Genomic DNA, 26925 nt, shown 5'->3' on the forward strand with positions numbered 1-26925 from the left:
GTTTGTTTTTTTTTTTTTTAATGTCTCAACAAAGTGTAATCTTTTTTGAAAGAGGTTTAATTGCTATCGGATGCCCCAAACTTGGGTAGTCTCAGTGCCACAGCTGTCACTGCAAAGGGGCACATGAGGAGACGGCTGGTGACCGGTCCCCGCTCTGCAGAGCTGAGCCCACCCACGTGCAGACACCGAGCCTTAGCCGTGGGGTGGATGGACAGGTCAAGTTTGCCACCGATTATAAGATCCATCCCAATCTCAGAAATATTCAAATATGTGTATCTTATTAAGGTCCTATGGCAGATAAGTTTAAGCTATTTAGATATAGATCCCCAGGAAATCATTTTTCTGGACTTTTGCCTGTAACTTCACTTTCCTTTCCATGTATTTCATGTATGGTGTTGATACATAAAAAAGCATTGATTAAGCATTGATTAAGTGTTTAAAAAAAAAAAAAGCATTAAGTGTTGATTCCTGCTCCCGATGATCTTACAAGGTGAAAGAGCTACAGAAATCGTTTTCATTTGCAAAACATTGTATTTTTGAGGCAAAGCCAAACATCTTTGACATGGGATGATTCCATGTGTCTCAAAACGACCTAGGAGTGTAGAGACACGAACGCTTTCTCCACGGTCTCCAGATCCACCCGGTGTGGTGTGTATGCTGTGGTGTGATTTGTGTCCTAACCGCGAACCGCCCTTCTCTTTGCAAGGTGGATGGCTAAGCTGTGGAACGCCATCATCGCGCCCAGGGTTCAAGAAGCAATATTGTCAAGAGCCTCTGTGAAAAGACCTCCCGGCCTGGGGGTGACAGCTGCTAAGAGCCACCCCAGCCAAGGACAGCAGGCCGTGGTCAAAGCTGCGCTCAGCATCTTGCTCAATAAAGCCGTGCTGCACGGCTGTCCCCTGCAGACCCCAGGTAGGCGGGGTGCTGCCGGGCTGCGTGGGGCTCCGCATCCGAAGGGGGCGCCTCTTTGTCTCTTCGTGAGCAAAGAAATAGTCTCCGCCCTAACGTACAGGTCACACCGTTGCCCCGGAGCACCCTCGTATTAGCCATTGGCTCGGTAATCCCGGATCTCCACGTACAGCTCGCTGGGTCACAGCACCCCTGCTGGGGAACTCGGCGCAGCCGTGACTTTCGGAGAGTGTTTCTTGGAGAATTGCAATGCTTGCATTTTGTTTGACGATGAAACTGCACGATCGCTGCCCCCCCCCCTTATTTATTTTTTTTTTTTTGGCAAACCACGATTTGTGTTGTTTCAGAGCTGGACCAGCATACAGCTGATTTCAAAGGAGGAGGTTTCCCTTTATCTATAGTCTCAAGTTACAACAGTTGTAGCAGAAAGAAAGAGAGTGGTGCCTGGAGAAGAGTGAGCACCAGTCCTCGCAAGAAGTCCGGCCGCTACTCTCCACCCTCCTGGAATAGGCCGGGCCTGAGCGAGGGAGGTAAGTGAGGCCGCCGTGCCGGCTGGAGGACCGCGGGCGCTCCTCGTCTGCTTGCCGAAGGCAAATGTGTTTTGTTTTTTTCCACTGTGCATTCGACAAAATAGAGTCTTTCAATTCATATTTTAATGGAATGACAGGGTGTAGTAGGTACATTTCCAAAAATATTTGGGAGCGCCCCGTACGTGGGAAATCACTTATTTGTGGCAGCCACAATTAAGTCTATGTAATGCAACAGTTGTGCTTTGGCATAGTTTCCTCCTTTTAGTTTTTTGAAGTATGTATAGAGATCTATTTGATACCCAGTTTAAGGCCTTTGTGAGTCAATCGTTTTTACACATTTTTTTCATATGTTGTACCATGTGTCAGGTTCTATTTCACACCTTGCCAACTAGAGCAGAAAAGAAAAATCCCTGCCCTCTTAGGGTTTACATTCTCATAAATTATTAAACAGATTCGTGGACCATCCTCTATAAAAAAAATATGTAAGTTTTCATTCTAACAAGAATAAACACATTTATCTCTGGTGTTAGACATACACCGTTTGGCTTTGATAATAGGGTAATCGGTAATTATGCAAATTGTCTTACCTAAAGGAAATCCATGTTTGAGTAATTTTGAAAAGATGTTCCAACCTCATAGGCGCATTGTGGTTTTCTCATACATGTAATTAATTTTGGGTCTTCAGGAGCCCCTCCCACCCCCAACAAATTCTGTTATGTAGAATTTCAGGCCAACTTTATAGCAGTAGAGTTGCTATAGAAAGAGACTGTGCCTAAAATCTTGAAAATTTTTTGTTCATTAGTGTGATCTCCTATGTAAAAATCAACAAAATACAGGCTTAATATTAATACATGCTAGAGTTTTATAATTACCCCAAGTGTGTGTCCATAAACTGTGATTTTTTTTTTTAATGATTGAATGGAAAGTCACTGCAAAAAAAATGAGTTTTTACACCGTTTTAAGGTGATTGCTATGTATTTATAATATGACATTTCCTAAGAGCTTGCCATTACTTCCCAGAGGTAGAGTGTTTGATTCAGGGAGTAAAGTTATTAGAGGTCAGCCCCCTACTGTGGTGTAGAGACTCCCGAAGTGACCTCAGCAGCGAGGGTTATACCTTCCACCTGTTTATCCCTATATGTAATGCCAGGGAACTCTAAGAGGAAGATTATCCTCTCCATTTCCAGGGAACAAAACAGGGTCAGAAACTCTTGGCTGGCTGTCCCTGTCACCTCTCTTAGAAACATGGGGAGCTGCAGTCCATCGTTTTGTCCCTTGCGAGGCCAGCGGTGTCTTCCTCTCTCCGTGCTATTCTAATCCCATGGGCAGGGAGTAATACCTAAGCCCTCAGATAGCAAGCACCCACCCAGGCTCCCCACTATCATTTCCAAGTTTATTACAATTTCTGTAGGGTTTAAGACGAGCCTCTTGCTTGAGCCAAGTAATTAACGTCAACAATAAGCATCGTCAGTGCCTACTTGAGAGTTGACGAACAAAAATCAATCAAATGAATGTGACTTTAAAGCAACATTAAGTCAAACCCAGAATATTATGTAAAATGGTAAAAGAATCAAATATAAAGTCATTTATAATTTTATAGTTTTAGAACTACTTGGTATATCAGATACACCCTTTGAAACATGAAGTCCTGTTTGAAAGATTAATAAAATTTTGTGCAACCCAAGATATTTCATTTTTTATAGGTAAGTTTTCTTTTTCCCCAAAAAAATTCGATTTGATATTACAATGTTTGCATAGATGTTGGGGTTTTTGTTTTGTTTTGACACCACTGTTTATCAAAATAGAAACCACTTTGCATTCTACACAGAGAATCACAGGGTGATCATAAATTTTGGTAAAGACACAGCCTCTTTTTCTCCCAACCTGAAACAGAAAAGCCATGATGTCAAGTCAGGCTTCAGGAGTCAGGGACCAAGCCCAGGCACCCGTATTGTAATAGGGAAATCCGCTAGTCACCCTTTCTGATAATGACGACAGAAATATGGGCAAAGAAACTATATAGAGATTGTCTATGAGGATGTATGAAATTCAATTTACTTGTCATTTTTTATTCTATTTTTATTTTCAACTTTTCAAAGTCATTTTTTAGAGGTAATCTGTGCTAGCGATGTTCATTGATAAAAGCAGCGCCTATGCAGGAAGCTACATCCACAGCCGCTGTCCTGAGGAGAAACACTCCTCAAGAGATGGATTCGGTCCAAAAACAAGATCAAAGTACAGAGTTCAGGATGCACAGGGACCATGATTCATTCTATTGAAAGTGATTACGCTTTTCTTTACACAGGTATCAAAATTAAAGCTCTGTCTCAGCTGAATTATAACAGGAATGCTTCTCTGTCGAAACAAAAGTAAGTTTCCCTTAAGGCTATCAATATATAGATTTTAAAAATAAAGGTCATTCACATGCCGGCTTTAAACTGAAATCCAGTGAATGTGTAAGGGTAGGACAATTTCCTCTTGTACATTCTTTGGTTGGTCTAATGATCAAATTGACATAAGACAGATGACCAGGGGGACGCCTGGGTGGCTCAGGTCGGGGTCCCGGGATCGAGTCCCGCATCCGGCTCCCCTCAGGGAGCCTGCTTCTCCCTCTGCCTGTGTCTCTGCCTCTCTATCATGAATAAATAAAATATTTAAGAAAAAAAATTACAAGAAAAATGAATGTCAGTTCATAGGTCTGGGAGCCCCAAAGATAGGAGACTCGAGGGCAAGTCGGGCAGTCGAGGCGTATAGTGCCCTCCTGAGCGAAGGACCTGGTGCTCCAAGGGGGAGGGGGCGAGTCACAGGACGGTAGCTCTTTCATAAATTCTAAATTCTTTTAGGTACTTAAGGGAGAGGTAAAGGTTTTCCTTGAGTCGGCTGGGGCTTGGTCTTGATGGACGTCAGATCAAAATAATGCATGTGCCAAAGTGACACGTTGGGGAGGCATATTCTCTCCTTCATGTGAAATCTAAAGCTTAATCTAACTTCACATCAAGCCTTTTTTTGCTTTTAGTTTTTGAAAAGGTTAGAAATACTAGCTTCGTTTTTTTGTATACAAACTTGATCATTAATGCATTCGACATAAAGAGGTAAAATTCTATATCCATGGACTTTTAAACGGGCTTTGGATGCCTGGTGTTTTACACTGAAACTTGCTTTTAGGTGCTGTTTTAAATGCTCATTTTGTCATGTTGCTTCTAAGGGAATTGTGTCCACTTACGGATTTTGAGGCACAAGGAGGATTTGGTTAATCGTAGAATAGAAACGTTTGGGCCATGTATATAAATAACAGCTCCCCACTGTATCCCGATAAATCGTGGGCCCTGTCACTTGACAAGCAGCATTTAGAACCAGGTTCGCCGAGTTGTAAAGAGAGCAGATCCATGAAGGAAGCCTAACGCAGGCTGCTTTCCGCCAGGCGCACCTCTAAACCCATTATATACGCCAGCCTGTGTCATTCCCCCAGGAACGCTGTAAATGCAGATAACCCAGAAAATAAAATATGACCCATGGCCACGTTGCTAGTGAGGAGAAGAGCCCACTTTAAAGTTCCTGTTTGTTCCAGGGTAGCAAGCACACGGCCCCACTCCCCCACAGTGTTTTGTGGCGTGGTTTCATCTAGGCTTGGAGAAGGGGGAAGAGACGGGGACAGCAAGGGGCCTGGATGGTGTAAGGCAGGTAGATTTCTCCATAGGATAAAATCCTGAGTGGGAAGTTAACCAAAATCCTGGAAGAGTGAGCTGTGCCGTGAAATGACATTTCAAACTCTTTTAAAGGGTATTTTTTTTTTTTAAGATTTTATTTATTCATGAGAGACACACAGGCAGAGACACGGGCAGAGGGAGGAGAAGCAGGCTCCCTGCGGGGACCCGATGTGGGACTCGATCCCAGGACCCCGGGGTCACGCCCTGAGCCGAAGGCAGACGCTCCACCACTGAGCCACCCAGGCATCCCTTAAAGGGTATTTAAAAGCCCTTTTCCTTCCCCACACCAAATCCCCCTGCAAAACTAGAGTCTCGCTCCCACCTTAAAAAAAAAAAAAAAAAACCCTTTTCTGAACTTTGCATTAGGTCTCTCGAGAATGATCTGTCATTGACCTTGAATTTGGAACAAAGGCTCTCTCTGGGTTCGGACGACGAAGCCGACCTCGTCCAGGAGCTTCAGAGTATGTGCTCCAGCAAATCTGAATCTGACATAAGCAAGGTAAGCGGGACGAAGGGGGAGGTCGTGGATGGGCAGCCCCAACCGAGGAGAGATTTCTTCGGGCCACATCATGACACACCTTCCCTGGGAGAAAACTTCCTGATTGAAGAGGGTGGGTGATGCTCCAACTCACCCCCTCCTTACTGGCCTAGGAGCGCTCTGTTCCACAGCATCTTTCATATACTGAAGGAGTCCTAGTAAGTACGGCCTTTGCTGACTCCTCAGGGACCTCAGGTTAGAATCGCGTGTTGATGGCATTCGCACCAATCACACCAGCACTGTGTCTCCCTTTTTGTTTTCCTAACGTTGCCGGACAAGCGCCCTATCAGTGAGTGCGCTTCACGGCAGGCCTGGGGTACAGACAGAGGGACGGCCACAGCTGTCCTCCGAGGGAGTGTGGCCTACGCAATGCATATAGTTAAGCTGTGAAAATAAACGGAGACCCACGTCCAGAAATCAGTGACCCACGAGCTCAGTGGCAGGGTCCATAGGCTCGAGCTCAGCCTCTTTGGGCTCTGCTAGCTGCAGCGAATTTGCCCCGACTTCCTTGATAAGTGCCCTTTACTTGAAAGGGAAGATAAGACGGTAGTTATAACGTGCGGTTTCCACCGAAAGACTCAGCTCTGACATCTGAACAGTCCTAATCTCTGGGACAAAGGCGAATCGACAGTCTTACCTAATCTCGCTGGAAATGAGCTGAAAGACTTACTGGAAAAATAAGGTAATACTTAAAATCTTACAATTTTGCCAGGATGGATGTTTTTTTTCCTCCCTTAGGGCTCATCTGATCATCTTTGGAGTGTTTTCAATAGATCCTCCCCCCTTAGAGATTATTTCTCATGCATTTTTCTGGTAGTTTCACGTAAAGGCTTCGAGTCTTTGTTGGGAACAGTACAGGGCTCGAGGGTGTGCTCGTAGAGCTCCCGAGGGTCAGAGGAGACGAGCAACACTTCTGCCGATTTTCTCTAGTGACCTTAAATTGTGTCTTCCAGATCGCTGACTCCAGGGATGATTTAAGGAGGTTTGATAGTTCAGGAAACAGCCCTGCCTTTTCAGCAACTGTTAACCCAAGAATGCCAGTGTCACCAAAGGTAAGCGCCCATTTTCCCTGCAAAAATGAGACCAAAAAAAAAAAAAAAAAAAAAAAGATCGCTGTGGAATTCACTTTCCAGATCTTCTTTCGGTATGAATCACAAAATTATTTTTCAACCACAGCTGTAAGAAGAGGAGTGTGTTCAGTAGTTAACGAGGGTTAGAAAGATCACCGTTTAGATAACAGCTTGGAAGAGTGACTTAGAAACGCGCGTTGTGTGCCAAAACTAGATCAGATGTAACTTCCGTCTCGGTTGTTCTATTTTAAAAAGTATTCACTTGAGAACCTTTAAGATTTCCTGCATTTTAGAATTCCAACAGGCTGAATAATGTAAAGATGTATCATGGCAGGGGAAAAAAAAAAAAAAAAAAGTCCTTTTTAGTCGTTTCTTAACTTGCCCCAACACGCAGTGGTTTCCGGGAGATGCTTTCCTTCTAAAACAAGTGAAAATGGCAAGTACAGGAGCCAGGATTCCAATAGACTCCGTTAACCTCTCAAAATAACTTCTATGATCGGTTAATAAATGCCGAGAGATGGCCCCGCGTGGTACCCCTGGCTGAGCAGAAACAGTAAAGCTCTTCCCCACCCCGTGGCTGTGCTGTGAGGAGGCAGGTTTTTATGGTGAGAGGGGGCTGCTCACCGAGTCCCGCGGAGTGTGGTGCACGGCCGGTTCTCACCCACTCCCGTGGTGGCTGATGAGGACCCGGCGATGGGGGCGGCTTTGCAGAGGGGAGGATCCTAAAGTGAGCACCGTGAGGCTATTAAATATTCGTCATCCGCTCCCCGCAGCCTCTGCTCTCCCACCGCTTCCGCACGTCTCCGTCCTGGTTCGTGTTACGTGAGCTCTTGGTCTCGGGGGGAGGCGGTGGGACGCATCGGCCGGGCTGAGGTCCCAAATAAAGGTCTGCACCCAGGACGATCCGGGAAGAAGAGCGTGAGCCTTCTGGCTCCTGCTCATGCTGATGTCTGCCTCCCGACCCCTTCCGCAGGCGGGAACTGTGTAGACCTAGGGAGGTAACCGGCGAATTCTGCCTGGAATATATTTTCTGGTTGGGCGCTGTCCCTTCCTCCCGAGCTGATTTCTGGGGCCTCCAGGACCGCTCTTTAGGGTTCCTCGTGGAACGGGCAGGCCCCGAAGTGCGGGAAGAACCACGAGCCACTGTTTCTCCACGGGGCCGAGTCTCTCTCCTACATAAAACAAGTTGACTGGTTGGTAGTGACCAGCTGCCGTTGTTGAGGTGTCAAGGTTGCGCACCCGTTCCTGGGTCACGGGACCTTCCTGGTTGCCACACCAAGGCTCTGCCCAGAGCCACCGAGGACACTTGGTTGTGGGAGACCTTTCAGCACGTGCATCCTCTTACACCCCCTGGGCTCTTACAGAGACTCATGGGCTTGTCTGAATGTGCGCTTGGAGGGGCATCAGGACAGCTGCCTCCGAAGGCTCTCGCAGCCCTGAACCCAACCCCCCCCCCCCCCCCCCCCCCCGCAGCAAGGGCTAGCAGGAGCTGATCTCAGAACCTACCAGCAGAGGGCAAAGCAGCACACCTGACGGCCTTCTGGAAGCTTGGCAGGGTCGCTTGTTTTCGATCCTGATAACGTCGGCTAGCATTTCTTGGTTAGATGCCCAGGGTCCTCCGATATCAGGAAGTAATTCTTTTTAAAGTAAGAGCTCTCTGGGTTCGTGGACATCGCTTTTGGACAACGCTTTGTCCCGACGGCACCCCTTAGCGCTGCAGCAGTAAGGGAAGGGAGTGGCGGGTTGGCCTCCTAAATTAAAAGCAAGTACCCCTCTTTAAATCTGATGGGTTTGCCCAGTGGCTCCCCCAATCTGATGGGTTTGCCCAGTGGCTCCCCCGAAAGCAAAAAGTCTCATCTTTGCATCATGAAATCCACTGGAGGATTGTGTTGTTCAGCGCCAGTGCCCACATCGTGCTCCCCCTCTGCCTCCCCCACCCCCGAGGTGCTGATATAATTGCTCTGGGGTGCAGCCTGGACCTCCTGGTGACCGGGTGTGCAGCCCATGCTGAGACCCGGTGCTCCGGGGCGGCGTTGGTCCGCAGTGCCCTCCCCCGCCCGCCTCTATTTCTAAACATACCTTAGGAGCGGCTGATACACCTTCTGTAACTTATTTGTACATGTGACCCACTGTCCTCCCCTGTGCTCCCCTCTAGTGTCTTCCTTTGCACCCCCCCCGTCCCCCGGGTTCCCCAGCTGGACAGCAGGGGCTGCTGTACCCTCCTAGCAGCGAGGCCCATACTGAATGAATGAATCGCCCTCACGTAACAGCATCACCTTAAGAACTTAAAACTCGCTTTTGACGTGCGCCACCCTTCTGCACCAACTAGTGGTTTCCTCTGAGCTTAATACGCGCAGCATCCGTGAGTCGCCCTATTATGTCTAATAGAAGCCCTGGGGTGTAGCCCCGAAAGCACTGAGCACCCTGATTAAACACCCGCGGGCCCGCTGCCTCGGCCCATCCGTGCTGCGCAGGTGGCAGGAACGTCCCTCCGCGGCCCCTGCACCCCAAGCTGCTTGTCCCCTCGTCTCCGCCCCTGGGGATGCACCCCTGCCCTCGCCTCGGGAGGCCGCCACATGCCCCCTTTCCTCCCTCTGGGCCCCGACACTAACCAAGGCAAACCCTGTGTCTGGATCCCCGCTCCCGGCTCAGGGGTGCCGGGCACCACGCAGCTGTCGCCTTCATGGCAGCAGGCGGTTTCCTGTGAAGGTGATGCGTGTGGGTTTCCCGATGTTTTAGACCAAAGTACAAGTCGGGACTGGTCTTACCGGGCGTCCCATTTTGATTCCCCCAGAAAATTCCATGGCCAGCCAAGTCCACACTGTTCCTTGCCTGTTAAATCGTTTTTTCGAGCTGTTTCCTTGGTTACGGGCCTGCTTGGCTGCACTCAGCGAGAGGAGGAGCGAACAGCACCTGCTTGGCAGGGAGGTGGGTGGCGCACCCCTGCTGTTGGGGCTACGGACAGCGCGAGCGAACCGCGTGGGGGGCCCTGTGGTCCCCGCTCAGCTCTTCCATGGTTCCTGCGCGGGTTTGGAGCATTCAGTGTTCAGTTTCTAGGAAAGCAGAAAAGTTAGGGGACACCCAGGCAGAAAAGTTAGGACACCCTAACCCAAGTTAGGGGACAGTGGATTTGGGGAGGAGCTGCCTACAGAGACGGCAGCTTTGCCTAATCCAACGTGGGGGTTTCTCCGGGGCTCGAACCCCAAGAAGGTCCCAGACTCTCGCCCTTGAGTCACGGAGTCTCGTGACACCACGCGGGGCCCGAGTGAAAGTCAGGCGGCAGGTCTGCCGACCGTCACCCGTCACCCGTCCTCTCCGCCGCCTGCTGTTTGCTCTTGCGGGAGAAGCCGGCGCTGCCTGGGTTCCTGGGTTGGGGCTGCCGCCGCGGCCCGGGCCCACTTGTCGCCCCTTCTCTTGCAGGAGCCCAGTCCTCTCAGCAGCCACCAAGCGGCCGAATGCAGCAACAGGCAATCCAAGACGGAGTTGGGTGTTTCGAGAGTTAAATCTTTTCTTCCTGTTCCTAGAAGTAAAGCCACCCAGTGTTCCCCGAACACCAAAAGAAGCAGCAGCAGCAGTAATACAAGGCAAACCGAAATCAACAACAACTCAAAAGAAGAGATTTGAAACTTCCACCAAAAAAACGAACAAGTCGCAAAACCAAACCAACAGGCCTGCCTACAACAGTCTCACGCTTACCTTGTGTAGATTCCACACAGAAACCAAGGACAACAAGCTGTAAATACCTTTAAACGAAGAAACTGTTCTCACTGTAACATAAAGTATGAGTGCGGGACCACTATTCAACTTTTTTTGTAAAGAATGTATTTATAACCGACATTTTGTTGCCTTTTTTTTTTTTCCTTTCTTTCCAATTCTGTAGGATTGAACTTCAACAGCCAAGAAGTGATGCCAACTTTTCAAGTAGTTTTATAATAGAAATACTGTAATAGTTTTAATCCACACGTTCAGGGGTATTAGAACGTCGGCGTACTGTACATCTGTACATGTGTATATATGTATATTTAAGAAAGCCCACGAACCATATCCCCGTACACGTTGTCAAATGTACAACATTGGCTTTTAAATAGAGACCATGACTTCATGCTCACTTGAATGACTAGAATGGGGCAATAACCAATCATTTCTAAACAGTTACTTTCCATTAAAAGCCATATTAAGTATTTTGCCTGTTAAATTCTAGTTTTACATCTTAAATCTCTTACTGGTTACATTGCTGATTGGTTGCATCATGTATATTTATGCTTATGAGTTTGCATTATGACTCCTGCAAAATATGAGATTATATAATGCAATAAAAGTGTTATCTTTCTTACAAAAAGTTTTGTACCTAAGTGGATATAACTGCAAATGCTTCAATAAATTAATTTAGAGCTAACTCCCTCTTCTATTTAATTCTAGCAGCACAACTGATAAAAGTGGATAATATTTTCTGGAAGTGTTTCTTCGAAAATGACTAATGAAATTACATATGCAAATTCAAAGTTAAAATGCTTTGACGCCAATAAAATATTGAATTAGTGAAATAATTTGCTGTAGTTTCTCTCTGTAGCTCTTGATACTCTATCCCCGCAACACATTTGTGTTTGATTATAGAAGGTGTTTGCCTCCTGTTCACAGAAGGGCCCACCCTGTCGGCAAGTGTTAAACGTCTCATTTTTATTTAAGTGGAGCTTGAAGAATTAGGTGTTCAGCAAACAAAGCATCTTTTTCTGTCGTAAATACCCCCAAAAAGGTAGGATTTTTATACCAGGAATTATCGACGCCTCTGAGAACATCAGAAGCCCTCCCTTGGCCGGAACACTCTTTTACATGGACGTGCACACATGCGCGGATACTATAGTAAACTTTGCTGCTCGTACAGTGCGGTTAAGGTCGTGCCACCAAGGATGAATCAGAGACGTTTCTAGCAGGGAAGAGCTCGACTCCCACACGCGTCCGCCTCCTGCCTGGGCTTCATCTTGGCGAGTCCTGGGGGTGTCCAGCTCTGAGCTCTGCACAGGTAGGTGTGCGGGGGGGGGGGGGGGGGGGGTGCGCAGATCTACAGCAAGGGACAGAGCTGGGGGGAAGAGGCCAGGGGAACTAGTCTTAGGCCGCAACACAGGACTCCTTAGTGCCCTGGTGGCGATGGGTTCTACTCTCAAGTGTTTCCACAAAGACACTGAAGAATGCTCTCAAAAACTCAGACCAGCACACCCAGATTTAGGTGGATGTGATGGGTCTCCGGCTTACGTACACCTGCTTGGATTATATCCATTTGGAACTCATAGGCGTTGGGTTTTCTATTAGCTGCTTTTCTGAAGCTCAAGATCCCGTTAGCCTGTCAAGCATCAGAGAAATCCAGATTCAAACCACATCATCCAGATGGCTCATGGGTCTTATCCGTGCAGCTTCGATTCATCACTGACGTTCAGCGTGTTCACTCTTTATAACAGGACGGCAGACGGCAAGGTGTCTAGAGGGCATTTTTTTCTATCAGCAGCTTTCAAGATACAGACAGATCTGATGGCTCATTCTATCAACTTAGTCACAACTAACAATTTTTTTAAAAGTGGAATGGGAAGGGTCACAGTACGTCATGGTGTCAGTCAACGAAAGTAAAAACACTTTGCGGGCTTGTGGACCGGGCTGGGCTGTGAGGCACGGCTTTCTGAGGGTCGTGGCCAAAAATCTTCCAAAGTCAATACAATATAAGGGAGCCCAGGGGGGTGGCTTGGGGTAAAGAGGTCTTTTTTTTTTTTTAAGATTTTATTTATTCATGAGAAACAGGCAGAGGGAGAACAAGACTCCCTGCGGGGAGCCCAACACGGGACTCGATCCCAGGACCCTGGGGTCACAGCCTGAGCCCAAGACCAAGGCTCAACCACTGAGCCCCCAGGCGCCCCGGGGTACAAAGGTCTGCCGGGAAGCCGCCCTGGGGCTGACCAGCCCCGCTGCCAGCACATGTTCGAGGTAGTGGGAGGCCTGTGGGGCCTGCAGCCTACCTGCTCACCTTCACCTCAAAGGAACTCCCCTCAGAAGACCTCTGTGAAGGTTAATGAGCTTCCACTCTCCTCGGTTCCTGAGGCTCACTCTAAACGCAGGACGAGCCAAGGACCCAGCTTGGAGAAAGATCTCGCACCCCCGACGTCACTGCGAGCCACACACAAGTGGGTGCAGGGAAGTACCCACAAACAAGCCCCAGGTGCACGGCTCGCTTGGGTGGGGCTTAGACGGCGAGGACTCTCCAAAACGCACCCCCTGGAGTCTCTCCAAGACTTGCTGCCCCCCTGGTGCGGGCATTGTTGGGCTTCCTTTGGCTGGAGGTTCAGAGCTAAAGAAGCTGATGCATCCTCCTGGGTTCCCTGGCCTCGCTGCCTCTCTATTATGCACAACAAGCCATCGTATTTGTCCAGTCAGTGGGGAGAAAGCAGAGGACTGGGGTTTACGAGGGTCCATAGTCATAGAAGATTTGTGGAAGGAGAACTTCCAAAAGCCAGGCAATGTGAAGAAGTCACCTGGAAGGAAATAGAATGCTCCGCGCTCTGCCCCTTTTAATCAGTTGTAGGTAAACAGTGGAAACTCCACGCAAATGGCACAGAAGTCTGTACTGAATGCAGGAAATCGGCTTTCTTCTTCAGGAAAAACTATACTAGGCTTCTTTGTTATCCTGCGTGACGGCACACTACAAGGGGACTAATCGGAAACCCTTCACCTACAGGTAACGTCCAGCATTAGAACTCCTTCTCCTGTCGCTGTTTATGTACTTAATTAAAATTCCAAATTAAAAAAAAAACTGCCCTGGGGCTGAATTAAGCACTGCTATTTATTACCTGTCTGGTCTAAGACAAGTTACTTAATTTCTTTAATGCAGTTTTCTCAGCAGTAAAGTAGGGTCATGACAACCCTGGCAAGTAGTTCATGAGCATTAAATAAGGTAACACAATCAGGTGTTCCTAGTTACCTCTTCCCTAAAATAAGTCCCGAATCTTACAACCCTTGTGGCATTCCGACATCTTTTCAAAGTATAGTCAATTCACAAATAAATACCGGCAGCTCTATTACGAGCATCAGATTTTTAACTAAGTGTATGAAATGAGCGATAGACACGTAATTGGAAGTTTATAAACTACATTAGCAATTTGCATTTTCCTTCTATGTTAACTTGAAGGTGAGGGCCTCCAAAATAGACTATTTGCAGCTGCTTATGTAAAAGAAAACAAATAGGAACTCCACAAAATCTGATTAACTAGGAAAAGTAGCCAGTTTTGAGAGACAAGGTTGAATTTTCAAAAACACCATATTTCTTTGTGCAGCTAATACTTAACTGAAAATCAAGTTCAGTTGGCTAGCCCTCGCCATCCCCTGAGTTAGCCACCGCTTACGAACAGTCATGGCCCACGGTCGGAAAGCCGATCTCTGAAGTCACGAGATACTTCCTGAATTCTACGCCACCCCTTTTGCAAGATCATTTTTCTCGAGAACATCCCACAAGTATTAAAGGAGCAAATTAAATGAACAAATATCCTCTGTTGGTTTGGTTTTTACTATAAAGAAATATGTTTAGTTGCAGAGTAGGAGGTCTGGTGAGTGTTAGGACCATGGAAATACATTGGGAAGAGAGATGCAGTTACCCATTGTTCTGTCTTAAATGGTGAAGATAACACTTGAATGTCACGAGCCGTGACCTCAAATTCTGGCCACAAAGTTAAGAGGACCTTTTATTTTCTCTAGGCTATAGTATCCTTAAAAAAATAAAAAATAAAAAAATAAAAAAGAGCTTTTTCTTATTCTCAAGAAGAAAGCACAACAGAAAGTCAGAAATCCTGCTAGTCGTTCCCATGTATTGTGATACCTTGGTATTAGCTAACCATACCATAAAAATTATTTGGCTTATATTTTAAGAAGATCAAGAGTACATTTCTCCTTAGTGAACTGAAAAGTTTACATTTGTTCAGAGCAGCCTCAGACTTTATTCATCGGTTAAAGTAATATTACGTGCTAGGGACACAGTGTTAGGATGTGCGAGATGCTTCTCAGCCTGGAGCTTCCAGCCTATTGGGGTGAGACTGTGAGTAAATAAGGAAACAAAACAAAACAACTTTGTATTCTGAATGTTTTGTAAAGGAAATCAGTGGAATGGTGGGATAGAGCACAGCTGGGCAAGGTCCTGTAGGAAGGGTAACGTTGGGCAGACTCGTGCGAGGCAAGGTCTTCAAGGACCTAATATTGACTCTGACACCTGAAGGATGAAAGGGGTGAAGGGACGTGGAGCCAGGGGTTACAGAACTGGCGACTGTCCTAAGGAGGTAACAGGAAGGAGCCCGAGGCTTGAAACACATTGAGCCAAGAGAAGAACTAACAGAGATGAAGGTGGAGGCTGCCTGTGGCACAGGCTGGATTCTGCTGTAGCCTCTGGAATGAGAAGCCTCTGAGACCATGAGAAGTCACTGGAGTTTTTAGCAACTGTCAGGCATTTATATTTTTAAAAGACTGTTTAGAGAGATCAGTGCTGTCCAAGAAAAAAATGTATTATTAGCCAAAAACGTGAGCCACAAACATATTTTCAAGCTTTCCAATAGCTGCACTTTAAAGGGGAGAATATAACAATGCCTATGTAACCCCTACATCCCAAACATGATTTCAAAAAGTACTCAATTTCGAAAAGCATTGAGATGGCTCACATTTTTTCATTCTAAGTCTCTGGCCTATGCTAAATTTTATAGCAAAAAAAAAAAGAAAATGAAATATTTTTAGATGAAAAAAAAAAATCTTGCTGTCATCAGCTCTCTAAGAAATAACCAAAGTAGTTCTTCAAGTGAGCAATTGATTCCTGATCAAAATGTGTACCTTACTCCCCAAAATGAGCAATACTAGAAATGACATATATGATATGTAGGAAATAAGACTTTTTATTTTTAAATTATCTGAAAGATAATTGTTTAATGGGAATAAAAGCAATCAACGAATGGAGCTTATGACATAAAAAGAAGTAAATGTTTGACAAAAGTATAAGGAATGGGACAGGATGAGAGAAATGGAAGTAACTGTGGTAAGGTTCTTACATTGTACCTGAAGTAGTACAATATTATTTGAAGGTACAAGGTAATAAGTTAAATATGCACATTGCCAACTAGAAAAACTAAATTAAAAAATTAAAACTAAAATGTATAACTAGTCAAAAGTGGAGATAAAATTGGAATAAAAAATAACTAATCAAAAACAGGAACCAAACACATTCTAAGAAAACAAACAAAAAAAAGCCCCCTAGGGTCACCTGAGTGACTCAGCAGTTGAGCACCTGCCTTTGGCTCAGGGTGTGAACGTGGAGTTCTAGGATCGAGTCCCACATCAGGCTCCCTGCAGGGATCCTGCTTCTCCCTCTGCCTGTGTCTCTGCCCCCCACCCGTGTGTGTGTGTGTGTGTGTGTGTGTGTGTGTGTGTGTGTGTGTCTCATGAATAAATAAATAAAATCTTTAAAAAAAATTTTTAAAGCCCCCTTTAGACCAATAATCCTTGTGCACAGAGATGCAAAAATCTTTAACAAAATAATAGCAAATAGAATCCAGCAATATATGAAAAAGATACATTATATCCAAGGGAGATTTGTACCAGAAACACAAAGTTTGGTAAACTTTCAAGAACATCAATCACATTAAAAGAATCATATACCATGATCACGTGGGATTCATTCCTGGAATGCAAGGATGGTACAACATATGAAATCAATACATGTGATACCTCACATTAGTAGAAGATAAAAATTATATGATCCTTTCAATAGATGCAGAAAAAGCATCTGACAAAATTTAGTATCTATTCATGATAAAAACTCAAACTGACTGTAAAAGCAACGTATCTCAACATAATAAAAGCCAATGGTGGGAGGCTAAAAGCTTTTCCTTTAAGATCAGGAACAAGACAAGGTTGCCAACTCTCACTACTCCCACTCAACACACTACTGTACATCCTCACCAGAGCAATCAGGCAAAAAATGGTAAAGAAGGCATCAAAATCAAGAAAGAAGTAAAATTGTCTCTGTTTGCAGATGACATAATCTAACATATAGGAAACCCTAATGACTCCACCAAAAAATCTAATCAGTGACTTCAGTAAAGTTATAGAACACAAAAATCAACATGCACAAATCAATAGCATTTCTAGACGCTAACAACAAATTAACTGAAAAAGACATGAAATAATCCTATTAACAATAGCATCAAAAACAGTGATGCACTTAGGAATAGATTTAACCAAAAAGGTAAAAGATCTGTATGGTGATAACTATTAGACACTGATGAAAGAAACTGAAGAAATTACAAATAAATGGAAAGCTATCCTGTGGTTCATGGATTGGAAGAACTATTGTTGCAATGTCTATATTATTAAAAAGCCATCCACAGATTCAGTACAATCCATAGCGAGGTTCCAATGGCATCTTCTACAGAAATATTTTTTAAATCCTAGAATTTGCATGGTACCGCAAAAGACCCTGAAAAGCCAAAGCAATCTGGAGGAAGAAAAAAAGCTGGGGCATCATACTGATTTCAGACTCCATTCCAAAGCTATAATGATCAGAACAGTACGGTAGTCTGGTTCAAGATGGTGATAGAGGGAGACCCTGAACTCACTTCCGAATTACGTGGACACAGAATCTACAACTATATATGGAACAATTTCTCCTTAAAAACAAAACAAAACAACAACAAAAAAAAAAAAAAAAAAAAAAAACTGGTGGCGCAGTCCCTTCACATCGAGCAAACCCTTTCACATTGAGCAAACATCAGAGAAGGTAGGAAAGTCTGAGGCACAATCTCACCATAAACTCTACCCCTGGCATCATGAACCAAAATGAAAAGGGAACTCAAAACCCAGCACGTCTCCCTGAGGAGTGAAGGGAACAGAAGAGGCTGGTTGATGCTGGCTCTGTGCTCTCCTCTGCCTAGCTCCAGCTTGCTGGTGTCGTAAAAGGAGCTTATACCTTTTTTGCTTCCCTGATTTTTATAGCTGCTGCCAAGGAACACCTTTACATTGGCTGGCCCTGTGGGCCCAGTGGAGCTTATGCTCATGGTTCAACAGGACTGGAACTAATAGAGAAAGGGCCCTTAAACAGCAACCACCCCAGGCACAGCAAGAGGAAATGGACCCAGGAAATTTTTCCAGAAAGAGGCCTATTACTTTAACATCACAGCTACAGCCTTATGGGCAGGCTTCCACCTGAAAACACATCCAAGAGCTGACTGTAAACCTTTCCTGATACCTTGGAGGGTAGGTGCTATATCTCTCCACGCTCTCCCTCCACTGCACTCCAGAACACCATCACCACACAACTGGCATCTGGTGCACTCAAGTTTGTGGCTGCAGGAAAGGAGACACTCCTTGATCACCAGGATCTGGTGGCCAGGGGTCTGGTATTCCTGGGCTCCCCAGGACTGTAACAAGTGGAGAGAGCATTCGGGGCAGGTTACTATGCCCAAGGCGCAGCATGGAGAGCAGAGTGAAACACATCCCCAGCCTTTCTGAGAAGTCTACTTGCTAGACTAGAGCTTTGGCCTTAGAGGAAGGTTTCAAGTTTGACACACATCTAGAGACCATATAGGTGCTCTTGGGGAGTGCAGGTTAGGACACTGTCTTTGTGTTCTTCCTCTGTCACTCTCCAGCTTGCTGGTTCCTCACAGAAAGAAGCTTGCACACTTATCTGAAGCCCAACTTTCAGCAACTGCTTCCCAGGGACTCTTCTGGATCATCTGGCTCTGAGAACCGGCAGGGCTTATGTTTGTGGTCCCACGGGACTGCATACATTTGCATATTTTTAACAGCTGTTGCCAAAGGTCTGGCCTCCAGTCAGCCTAAATATAGGTGCTGACTGAAATCCCCCTCCTTTGGGACACTGACTGGTCTTATTATATTTAGTATAATTTCAACTACTGGGAGCTATTAAAAATTAAATAGGCTACTTGTATAACTACAAAGGTTTGAGAGTCAACCAAGAGCTAGGGCAGAGGGCAATAAGGTTTGTCTTCTACATAAGACCAACCCCTCAAGACTGGAAGATGTGGCTATTTCATCTAACACGTACAAAACCAGTACAGATAGTAAAGCACAATAAAGAAAGAGAGGAATATGTTTTAAACAAAAGAATAAGACAACACCTCAGAAAGGTGGACTCCAGCACCATCATACCAGACTTACAAGAAACGTTGAAGGGTCTTCTTTAAGCTGAAACAAGGATACTAATTAATAACAGGAAAACACATAAAAATATAAATATCACTGGCAAAGGAAAATATATGGTAAAGGTGGTACATTAATCACTTATAAAATTAATATGAGGATAAAAGTAATAAAAATAACTGTAGATATAATAACTAAGATACACAAGATAAAAAAGGTGTAAAATGTAACATCAGAAACAAAGTGTGAGTGAAAGAGTAAAAATATAGAGTATAGAATATGTTCAAACTTAAGTTTTTATCAACTTAAAATAGACGGTCACAAAAATAACCCATATAAGTTTCATGGTAATTACCAAGCAAAAAAAAAAAAAAAAAAAAAAAAACTATAGTAGGTGTGCAAAAGATAATAAGAAATGAATTTAAGCATATCACTAAACAAAGTCATTACATAATAGAGGAAAAGAACAGAGGAAGAAAAAAAAGAAGGACGCTGGAAAAGAATCAACAAAATGGCCATTGGTACATCTATCAATAATTAAATATAGATGGACTAAATTCCCAACTCAAAAGACACAGAATGAATGGATTAAAAAAAAGAGAGAGAGAGAGACCCATCTATAAGCTGCCCACAAGAAACTCAATTTAGACATAAGGCCACACAGAGACTGAAAGTGAAGGAATAGAAAAAAGATATTCCATGAAAATGGAAGCCAAAAGAAAGCTGAGGTAGCTATATTTATATCAGGTAAAATACTTTAAAATAAAGACCAATAATAAAATAAAAACCAATAAAGACCAATAATAAAGGCATCATGTATCAATAAAGGGATCAACCCAACAAGAGGATACAACATTTGCAAGTAATTATGTACCCAACATAGGAGCCCCTAAATATATAAAGGAAATATTATTATACCTAGAGGGAGAAATAGAAGAGCGATGCAATAATAGTAGAGGACTTTAATATACTACTTACATTCGTAGATAAATCATCCAGACAGAAAATCAATAAAGAAACATCGGTTTTAAACAACACTTTAAACTACGTGAACTTAACGAGTACATAAAATTCTACCCAAAAGCACCGGAACACATATTCTTCTCTAAAGTGCACATGAACAATCTCCAGGGTAGATCGTATATTATTAGTCCACCAAATAAATCTTAACAAATTTAAGAAGACTGAAATCATATCAAACATCTTTTCCAACACAATAATATGAAACTAGAAATCAATCACTAGAAGAAAACTGGAGAAATTCACAAATATGTGGAGACTAAACAACATGCTACTGAACAACCAGTGGGTCAATGAAGACCTCAAAAGCAAAACAAAAAAGTACCTTGAGGCAAACAAGAAGAGGAATAGAGTACACCAAAATGTACGGGATGCAGCAAAAGCAGTTCTAAGGGGGAGATCCAGAGCAATAAATGCCTACCTCTAGAAAATGAAAAAGAACAAAGCCCAAAGCTAGTAGGAGGAAGGGAATAACAAAGAGAAGAGCAGAAATAAATGCAAAAGAGACTAAAAAGACAACAGTAAAGATTAAGCCAAGAGTTTTTGAAAAGATAAAACTGACAAAACTTCAGCTAGATTCACTAAGAAAAAAAAGGGGAGGAGGCTTAAATAAAATTAGAAATGCAAGAGGAGACATTGCAGCTAATACCACAGAAATATAAAGAATCAGAAGAAATTACTATGAATAATTATATGCCGACAAGTTGAATAACAAAGAAGAAATCGTTAAATTCCTGGAACCATACCTTCCAAGACTGAATCATTAAGAAAATAGAAAATCTAAACAGGTCAATTACTGCTAAGCAGATTGAATCAATAATTTTAAAACTCCCTACTTATAAAACTCTAGGACCAGACGGCTTCACTGGTGAATTCTACCAAAAAAAAAAGAATTAATACCAATCCTTCTCAAACTTTTCCAAAAAAAACAGAATAGTGAACACTTCCAAACTCATTTCACATAGTCAGCATTACCCTGATACCAAAACCACACAAGGATACCACAAGGAAAGAAAATACAGGCCAATATCTGATAGATATAAATGCAAAAATCCTTAACAAAAAGCAGCAAACCAAATTCAACAATACATTAAAAACATCATATACCGTGATGGTGTGGAATTTATTCCCGAGATGCAAGGATGTTTCAACATCTGCAAATCAATAAATGTGATACACCACATTGACAAAATCCAGGACCAAAATCATATAATCTCAATAGACACAGAAGACCATTTGACAAGATTCAACATCCATTTAGGATAAAAACTCTCAATAATCTGAGCATAGAGGGAACATACCTCAACATAACAAAGGCCATCACCGACAAGTCCAGAGCTGATGTCCTACTCAATGGTTAAAAGCTTTTCCTCTAAGATCAGAAGCAAAACAAAGATGCCCACTTTCTCCACTTTTATTCAACACACTATCAGAAGTCCTAGTCAGAGCAATTAGGCAAGGAAAAAAAATTAAAAGTACGCAAGTTGGCAAGGAAATAAAACTATTTAGATGACATGGTACCATATAAAAACCCCTGAAGATTCCACCGAAAACCGTTAGGACCAATCAGCAAATTCAGTAAAGTTGAAGTGTACAAAATAAATATATAAAAATCAGTTGTGTCTCTATATACAAATAGCAAACTATTTGAAAAAGCAATTATGAAACAAGGATAATTTATAATTGCATCAAAAAAGAACAAAACACCTAGGAATAAATTTAACCAAGGAGACAAAAAACCTGCACATGGAGGCACAGTTATGTACAGTTGTATGTACTTGTAAGACTTTGATGAAAGAAATTAAAGATGACACAAATGAATGAGAAGACATTCTATGCTCATGGACTGGAGGAACTAGTATTGTTAAAATGTCCATACTACCCAAAGCAGTCCAGGTTCAGTGTAATTCCTTTCAAAATTCCTGTGGCAGTTTTTACAGAAATAGAACAAACAACTCTAAAGGTTTTATATGGAGTCACAGAAGGTAGCCAGAGCAATCTTGAGGAAGAAGAACAAAGCTGGAGGCATCATGTTCATTCATTTCAAACTAGATTAAAAGCTATAGTAATCAAAATAGTATGATTTTGTCATAGAAACAGACACACAGAACAATGGAACAGAGGCTAGAAATAAACTGACACTAGCCAATTTATGACAAGGGCACCAGGAATATACAATGGGAAAAAGATAGACTTCAATAGATGGGGTGGGAAAACTGGGCAGCCACATGCAAAAGAATGAAACTGGACAGCGATCTTATACCATATACAAAAAAATTAACCCAAATGGATTAAGCCCTTAAAAGTAAGACTTGAAACCATAAAACTCCTAGGAAAAAAAAAACAGGTGGTAAATTCCTTGGCATTGGTCTTGATGATTTTTTGGATTTGACACCAAAAGCAACAAAGGCAAAAATAAACAGGTGGAGGCCACCTGGGTGGCTCAATCAGTTGGGCGTCCAACTCTTGATTTCAGCTGAGGTCATGATCTCAGGGTCATGGAGCCCCGCATTGGTCTCTATGCTCAGCAGGGAGTTTGCTTCCCTGCCCCTGCATGGGAGCATGTGGCCTCTCTTTCTAAAATAAATCTCTAAATAAAATAAAATGAACAAGTAGGCCTGCATCAAACTAAAAAGCTTCTGCACAGCAAAGGTAACCATCAACAAATGAAAAGGCAACCTGTGGAGTGGGAAAAAAATATTTACAAAGTCTGTATCTAAGAGCATTCATATCCAAAATATATAAAGGATTCATAATGTTTTTTAAAACAATCCGATTCAAAAATACATCAGAAAATCTGAATAAAAAAAAAAAAAAAAAAAAGAAAATCTGAATAGATGTTTTTCTAAAGAAGACCTATGGACGGCCAACAGGTACGTGAACAGGTAGGTACTCGACATCACTGATCAACAAGGAAATCCAAACTGAGACCACGGTGAAGTACGTCCTCACACTGGTTAGAATGACTATCATCAAAAAGACAAGAAATAAAAAGCACTGGCAAAGATGTAGAGAAAAGATATCCCTTGTGTTGTATTGGTAAAAATGTGAACTGGTCCGGCCACTAGAAAAAACAGTATGGAGGTTCTTTAAAAAAAAAAAAAAATTCCAAATAAAATAACCGTACACCCTAGCAGTCTCACTTCCAGTGACCTAGCCAAAGAAAATAAAAACATAAGCTCAAAAAGATATCTGCACCTCCTTGGTCATTGCAGCATTGTTTACAATACATGGATGCGTCACCTCCATCTTATGGGCACCGGGATCCCACATTCCATCGTTGGGAGGCTCCTGTGGTGCAGGAGGCCATGACGTCAGGCTCCAGTGGGGACTCAGGCATGCCAGGGGGAGACAGCCCGTGAAGGTGAGAACGTCAGCTTCAGGGAAGCAGAATACGCTGCCATCAACTCCATGTTGGGCCAAATCAACTCCTGTCTAGACCATCTGGAGGAGAAGAATGGCCACATCCACACCCGCCTCCGGGAGCTACTTGAGTACAACCAGTAGACACATGTTGAGTTCTAGCAGTGGCTCGGGGAGGCCCCTAGTGATGCCAGTCCCTAGACTCTGAGAGCTCTCAACCAGCCCCACCCCTGCCTTCTGGGCTGGGCTCTGGCCTGGGTACTCACCCCTTGGCTTAGATACCTTCTCCAGGGCTGGCCTCCAGGCCCCCTGGTGGGTCTGCCTGCCTGGGCCACCCTTCTGGTACTACCCTTGGGCATGCCTGGGCCAGCTTCAACTACCTGACATCCCTTCCCGGGGTCAAGTGTGGGCCTATGACCCACCTACTTTGCCTGCCTGACCAATCCTGGGACACCCCCCAACTCTGCCCAGGCCTGGAGCGTCCATCCACATTAAATGGGTCTCCAACAATAACCAACAACAACTAAGATCTGGAAATGACTTAAGTGTTCATCAGTGGATGAATGGATAAGGAGAGCGTGGTATACATGTACAATGGACTCTTATTAAGTCCTAACAAAGAAGGAAATACTGCTATCCGTGACAAGGAGGAAGAAACTTGAGGGCATTAGGCTAAGTGAAGTAAGTCAGATGGGGAAAGACAACTACTATGTGATCTCCCGTATATGTGGAATCTAAAAACAACAAAAAAATAAACAACAAACTCATGTAAACAGAACAGATTTTGGGTTGCCAGAGGCAGGAGTTAGGGGCCGGGGGGAAATGGGTGAAGGTAGTTAAAAGGAACAAACTGCCAGTAAGATAAATAAGTTCTGGGGATGTAAGCACAGCATGGTGACCAGTTAACAATACTTACTGTATACTTCAAAGTTGCTGAGAGTAGATATTACAAGTTCTTACCACACACACGAAAATTGTAATGACATGAGGTGATGGATGTGTTCGTTAATCTGATTCTCATAATCATTTTGCAATACGCGGGTGCTGAGTCATCGTGCTGCATACCTTAAAGTTTCACAATGTTATAGGTCAATTACATCTCAATAAAGCCGGGGGGAGGGGGGGGTCAATCAATACAATTCAGCATATTTACCTCATACAGGGTCATCTCATGATGCAGAAAGGGCATTGACAAAATGCAACACTCATTCATGACAAATACTCTCAGCAAACTAGGAGTAGAGGGGAACTACCTCAGCCTGATAAAGGACATCTAGGAAAAAACCTATAAGCAACATCATAGTATTAATGGGGAAAGACGTATGCATTCCCCTAAAATCAAGAAAAGGCAAGGACACATACTCTCACCACTTTTTATTAAAAACAGGCCTATGCAAGAAAATAAAGGTCTGCATACGGGGATAAAGTTAAACTGACATTATTTTCAGATCACATACACAGAGAATCCCCAGGAATCTACAAATGAGTTACTAGAACTAAGTGAATTTAGTAAGGTCCAGGATAGGAGATCGGTGTACAAAAATCCATTGTATTTTTATATTCTACCAATAAGCAATTAGAAAACAATTCATTTGCCATAGTATCAAGTACATGAAATATTTAGGAATATACATAACACATGTAATACCTGAATAATACGGATATTGTTGACAGATTAAGCAAGACCTAAGTAGAGATACAGCCTGTTAGTGGCGGTAAGATTTAATATTGATGAGAGTCAATTTTTGCTAAATCTACAGATTTAAAGCAACCCTAACAAAAATTCCAGTAGGAATTTTATTTTATTTATTTTTTATTTTTTTTAGGAATTTTATTTTTAAAGAAACTGACATACTCTTAACCACATAGCTTCCCTTTCAATCCAGAAAGTTCTGGTGTATCTACTTGGCTCAGAACTGGAAACAGTCCATAGATACTCAAGTAACTCTCGCTTACAGCTGAATTCTTTCTACGATGAACACCCAGTGATTTGGAACATTTTTTTCTCTTTAGGAGGAGAAAACAAACTGATCAAATTCATTTGATATCTGGGCCTCTGTCTTCAAGGGGCCTAAACAATGTTCTGTTTTCTTCCAGACAATCCTTCAAAGGATATTTGGGTCCAAATATACTAATATTATCACTAAAACATTTTTTTAAAGCAAAAGCAGCACAAGTTGGCTCAGTCAAACCAGTTTGTGGTTCACACATTTCTGACAATTTACCTTGGAATTTTTAAGACTGTCCTTGTTAGTAATGAAATAGGAACTAGTGAACTATGCGGCACCTGTGGGGTAATTTGAGAGGCGAAGCAGGATGTTCCTGCCCCTTTCTTCCTTGTTTCTGAACAGTCTTATTAAATGTGATATATTGTGCTACAGTAAATAGAGCACAGAAACTGAAATAAAACTCCCTGTTCTGCCCTTGAGTGACCTGTGTCACTTTTCTGGGCCTAGGGTGTTTGTGTTTTTAAAACTTAAAATGGAAGTACCTCCTAACTTCAGAAATCTTTCCTTCTATAATCATCAAGTACCTCAAAATTGTCTCAGAATAGCTTTTATGTTCCTTTTGGCTGAACACTGAGGGATGGAATCAGAATCCCTGCAGTTAGTTAGAAGGAAGTCATCAGATTCGATAAAGGCAATGGGGTCCTTCACATCAAGTGATGCCCTGGGTGCGTGGAGTGAGGTAGGGAGCAGTGGAAAACACCACGCTGGAGCAGAAAGTGAATACGGTGCAACAAAGCTGAGGAAAAGAGACCAAAAGCTACAAAACTGGGTAAGACAACTAAGTAACACAAGCTGAAGAGATGTTTCATCCTAGCTGAGTCCAGAACTTTGAGAAGAAAAAAAAAAAAAAAAAAAGTGTTGTTCCAAATATTTAACATCAAAGAAACAGAAGCTACTGTTAGCTACTTGAGGGCAAGCGCCATTCATACTTTACTAATTTCTTTTTACCTCTACTACCTAATACTACTACGTAGTCGTTGCTAAAATCAAGGACAGAGACCAGTCTTGACAGAGACCAGTCCTTGAGCAGATAAAACTAGTTTAGTCATGTAGGTAAATCTTAATTTAGCTTATTTTGCAAGTCTAACTTGACCTGGATCACCTCTTGCTTATGCCTCTGGAAATGCTAAGTAAAACTTGAACTGTTCCCAAGGATGATATGAGGTAACAACTGAACACTTTCATATTGTGAGCAATCACTGTGAAGAATAAACAGTCACTGCTTTCTCCCTATATAAGCTGATTTATAACAAAATACCACAAAGCCTCAACCCATGTTCTGGTTTGAGCACTTGTGGCTTGCAAATTGTCTTTTTGGTGTGTGCATAATAAATTTCTACTAATTCTTACTTCAGTGATTCATTGGTTTTTACTTTGGTTATTTTGGACCTTTGACAGCACTATAACAGGTATAAAGATGTTTGGCGAGAATTTGATAAAAATATGACGAGGAGGTCCTTGTTTAACCAGAAACCTCAGTTCAAGTTTCTCTCACCTAGAGCGGTAAAAGGTTCCCATGTTCACGACCACCACCACTACAATAGGTATCTAGATTTTTTTTTCATTTAGGATTTTAGAATTCCTGGAGTCAATGAATGGAATGAATTA

The 26925-nt window shown here is 43.1% G+C and overlaps 1 protein-coding gene and 1 pseudogene across 1 annotated transcript in view; both read left to right on the forward strand.

The window, feature by feature from the left end:
- CTTNBP2 (cortactin binding protein 2) overlaps nucleotides 1-11301 on the forward strand; it is a 143882-nt gene extending 132581 nt beyond the window's left edge. The window contains exons 19-24 of the mRNA XM_072783270.1: nucleotides 707-912; nucleotides 1257-1439; nucleotides 3745-3808; nucleotides 5513-5645; nucleotides 6638-6736; nucleotides 10175-11301. Of these exons, the coding sequence (XP_072639371.1) occupies nucleotides 707-912; nucleotides 1257-1439; nucleotides 3745-3808; nucleotides 5513-5645; nucleotides 6638-6736; nucleotides 10175-10378 (889 nt within the window). The 3' untranslated portion in view covers nucleotides 10379-11301. The remainder of the gene's footprint in view (nucleotides 1-706; nucleotides 913-1256; nucleotides 1440-3744; nucleotides 3809-5512; nucleotides 5646-6637; nucleotides 6737-10174) is intronic.
- An 11952-nt stretch (nucleotides 11302-23253) lies between these two features.
- Nucleotides 23254-23509, forward strand: LOC140608540 (bublin coiled-coil protein pseudogene; annotated as a pseudogene).
- The last annotated feature ends 3416 nt before the right edge of the window (nucleotides 23510-26925 follow it).

The sequence above is a fragment of the Canis lupus genome, chromosome 18 (genome assembly GCF_048164855.1).
Source record: "Canis lupus baileyi chromosome 18, mCanLup2.hap1, whole genome shotgun sequence".
In the NCBI taxonomy this organism is placed as follows: Eukaryota; Metazoa; Chordata; class Mammalia; order Carnivora; family Canidae; genus Canis; species Canis lupus.